The 3,853-nt window shown below is 39.1% G+C and overlaps 1 protein-coding gene across 1 annotated transcript; it reads left to right on the top strand.

Moving 5' to 3' along the window:
• The first annotated feature begins 538 nt into the window (after positions 1–538).
• Positions 539–3,847, top strand: LOC116377229 (semaphorin-4A-like). The gene is made up of 3 exons (XM_031838816.1): positions 539–1,429; positions 3,352–3,512; positions 3,614–3,847. Exons 1-3 carry the CDS (start codon positions 1,345–1,347, stop codon positions 3,743–3,745), a joined length of 378 nt encoding a protein of 125 aa, XP_031694676.1. The 5' UTR covers positions 539–1,344; the 3' UTR covers positions 3,746–3,847.
• Positions 3,848–3,853: the final 6 nt, after the last annotated feature.

Here is a 3,853-nt window from a genome sequence, read left to right as displayed (position 1 = left end):
GATTGATTAGTATTCATGCTGTTAGCGTCTTGTTGTCTCCATGTTTGCTGCTAGAGGAAAACGTCCTCAATAAAACTGTTTCTACGTTTGTTCGTCTACACGTTGAGTTCAAAGTACCAGTACCCTTAAAGTGATACTGATACTAATAGAGTACTTCATTTTGTACTTTATATACTTCTACTTTATTTGACACTCATCATTTAAATGAAAGCATTCAGCTTCAGTCCGTCAAAGATGCTGAACTCGACTGAACGTGTTGTAGCTGCTTCAGTCGTCAGCCAATCACACGACGCCTTAAAGTCATAGAAGTCTATGAGAAAATGACTCTACTTCTCTCAGTAAACATTGCAAACATGAGTTTATGGTCTCAATCTCTAGTTTCAGGTCTTCTTCAATACAGCATGATGTTCATTTAGTACATTATGGTCCATTTAGAGTCAAACAGACCATAAAGCAGGGGATGCTTTAGGGCGGGGCTACACGGTGATTGACAGGTCTCTACCAGAGACGTATATGGCGTCTCTACGTCACTCCTCAGTCCATATATGGTCACTTCCTGTTCACTGGTTGTTAAAAACAGCAATATGGTAAAATGCCGAACTTGAGGCTTTTAAAACGTCTACAAGCGTCTCCGTGACTGTTTTTTAGGACAACAAGTTGTTATTGATTAGTGAAAGAAATATAGGCGGGTAGGAGGAGTCAAACAAACAGGGCTTTCACTCAGGAGACCACAGTTCCTGTCCTGTGTGGAGCTGAAAGTAACCTTCTTCAGCTCCTTATGTGTGTAAATGACTCTTAAGAGGGTCTGTTAGTAAGGTGAATATTTCCTACAAACCTTTATTTGCAAGTTACCTCAGATAATCACTTCCTGACAGCTTTTATTTTGTAAGTGCCTTTTTTAACATTTTGGGTCCTTTATTTTGTAATCCTTCTTGGCGAAACAGGAAGCAGATACAAACCTCATCAGTGTCGTAACTTGACTTCCCATAAAGAAAGGTGTTCTTTATTAACGGTTAAGCTCTGGAACAGGAACAACGTATTGTGTGTTTATTGTGTTTATTGTGTTTAGTGATATTTATCTTAATTAACCTGTAAAAGGTGATCAAATGTATCACTGCTTCAACTACATGCCAATCCTCCCCCTCTTCCTCCTTCTCTTCCTCCTCCTCTTCCTCCTCCCCCCTCTCCTCCTCCTCCTCCTCCTCCTCCTCAGTAAAGAGGAAGTAGTGGTGAGTCCTCTTGAGTGTTTCTTCAGTCAGACTCAGTCAGTTCAGAGAGTCGGTCCATCAACAGTGAAGAGGAAACATCTTCATTAGCTGCTCCTCCACCAGCTGCTCCTTCATCATGGGTCCATCCCTCCTCCTGCTCCTCCTCGGCCTGCTGAGCTCCACCGGCTCGCTGCCTCCTCCACGAACCTCCTTCCTCCTCAGTGAGTCCAACAAACGTTTCTTACTCTGTGTTTGTGTCTAAAATGTTTTATTCTTAAGACACATTTTGTTTTATTTTGTGCTTTTATGAATCACATTGATAACTTTTACTTTTCTTATCAGGTAATTTATCTGTATTATTATTGATCATATTATTATTATAGTCCAATCTGACGTCTATAGATGTCATGTTTCGTCTAACATCCAAAACTAATCATAAAATATTGACATTTGAGAAGCTTTAACTTGAGTTTATGTCTTTATTGCATAAAAACGATGAATAATTGATGAATTGATCTCGGTGAGTTTGTATCATTTGTTGTCAATAAATGTATTTTATTCGTCCACCAAACAGATTTATGTTAAGTATTGTTATTGTTATTTAAATATGACAAACTAGATATTTAATTATTCGGTATTCGATCTGGTTTGGTCACATGATCGACGTCCTCTCTGATGTTTACAGGAAAGTGATGAAGACATGTTGTCTGTCAATATCAACATGTTTATACAGCAGCTGGTTAGCTTAGCTTAGCATGGAGACTGGAAACAGCTAGCTTAGCTTAGCATAAATACTGGAAACAGCTAGCTTAGCTTAGCACAAAGACTGGAAACAGCTATCTTAGCTTAGCATACAGACTCGAAACAGCTAGCTTAGCATAAAGACTGGAAACAGCTAGCTTGGCATAAAGATTGGAACTGGATCCTCTTTCATTGATACGTCACTAAACAATCATGTAGAGATGAGTTGTGAGTCGTTAAAGTCTGCAGATTGTGTGAATCACACTGTGAGACGTCGTGTCTTCTTATTTTAAACTCTCGTCTCTTCAGATTCTGAGAACAGATACAGAGTCTTTCTCTCAGCTCTGAACCACATCCTCTCAGACCTGAACCACTTAGTGGGCCTCAGAAACAGGAAGTGGGTCAGCTGACTGCTGAAGTGTTGCTGGTTATTATTATTTATCTCTTATAGTCTCAGTGTGGTTTACATTTAGAACCAGGTTTCTGTTTAGACCCCCATCGATGTGAGAAGAACCACACAGCATTAATAACTGATTACAGACGTGGTGCATGATGGGAAGGCGGGGGGTCCTGAGACCACTGACTGTAGTTGTTCAAGAACCATCGATATGCTTTGGAAACTGACTCAGTTGTAGTTTAATGATCTGAACCTCTTCAGTGGTTCACGAGGCTGCTACGAGATGTACCAGAAGAAATACACGAGAATCCAAGACAATACAACACAAAATGTACAAGAGAAATAAAGGAATAAAATAGAATATATATGAAATATAGGCTAAAATACTGGCAGACAAAAACATAAACTGAGCTGTGTGCAGCTATCAACAGGAAGTAGAAGTAGTATGAAGGTAAAGTGTACCAGTACGCTGTGAGGTCATTATTATTATATATGTATGAATAATATATGTAAATATAGAATATATTATATCAGAATCAGAACCGTTTATTGCCAGGTACGTTACACATACAAGGAATTTGACCCAATGACTGGTGCATAAAAATAATCACAATAATCAATAATATAATAATAATAGAAAAATATTAAAATGTACAATAAATTATAGTAAACAAACAAACAGATAACAGTACGTTAAAACAAGTATATCATAAAAGTGGCAAGTGTATTTAAATATAGAAAAATAATAATTTAAGTATTTAGTTTAAATTGGTATTAAACGTGATGAGTGGAGTTCCTCAGGGCTCAAGGCTGGGTCCTCTAATATTTAACATTTACACGCTTTAATCAGACAACTTCATACAAAACAATAACGTCAACAATCATAATTATGCAGATGACACAGAAATGTTCCTTCTCTGTAGATTCTCACTGAGAGCGTTAAGAAAATAAAAGATTGGACTTTACCTTTTTAAATACCGACTCTGTTTGTTTGTTTGCATCCAGACTCTCCGGACCGACCTCTGGTCCTCTTCAGCCCCCCTGACGTCCACAACACAACCACGCTGTTGCTAAGCGACGACGGATCCACCCTGTACGTGGGGGCGCGGGACGCCGTCCTCTCATTGGACGTCAGTCGGAGTGATGTCATCAGGCTGAAGAAGAAGGTGAGCCGGAGTTAAAGCTACTGAAACTCCCATCATGCTTTGCTTTATCTATATGTGAAGTCCTTTATTAAAGTCTGTCTGTCTGTCTGTCTGTCGTCCAGGTGGAGTGGCATCCATCTCAGAGTGAAATAAATGACTGTCAAAATAAAGGAAAGAACGCAACGGTAATTATGAATAAACCTCGATCCTCATTGATTTATGATGATTTTTTTGCTCTGTCTAGTCTGATGTGAACGTTTTCTTCTCTGTCAAATGCTGCGATGCTAAGCTAAAAACACACTGAAAGGGTGAAAGCTGGTAGAGACCTGTCAATCACCGTGTAGCCCCGCCCTAAAGCATCC

The sequence above is a fragment of the Anarrhichthys ocellatus genome, unplaced genomic scaffold, assembly GCF_004355925.1.
Source record: "Anarrhichthys ocellatus isolate YVR2014 unplaced genomic scaffold, GSC_Weel_1.0 scaffold1047, whole genome shotgun sequence".
NCBI classification, from domain to species: Eukaryota; Metazoa; Chordata; class Actinopteri; order Perciformes; family Anarhichadidae; genus Anarrhichthys; species Anarrhichthys ocellatus.
This window is presented reverse-complemented; position numbering and strand designations above follow the sequence as displayed.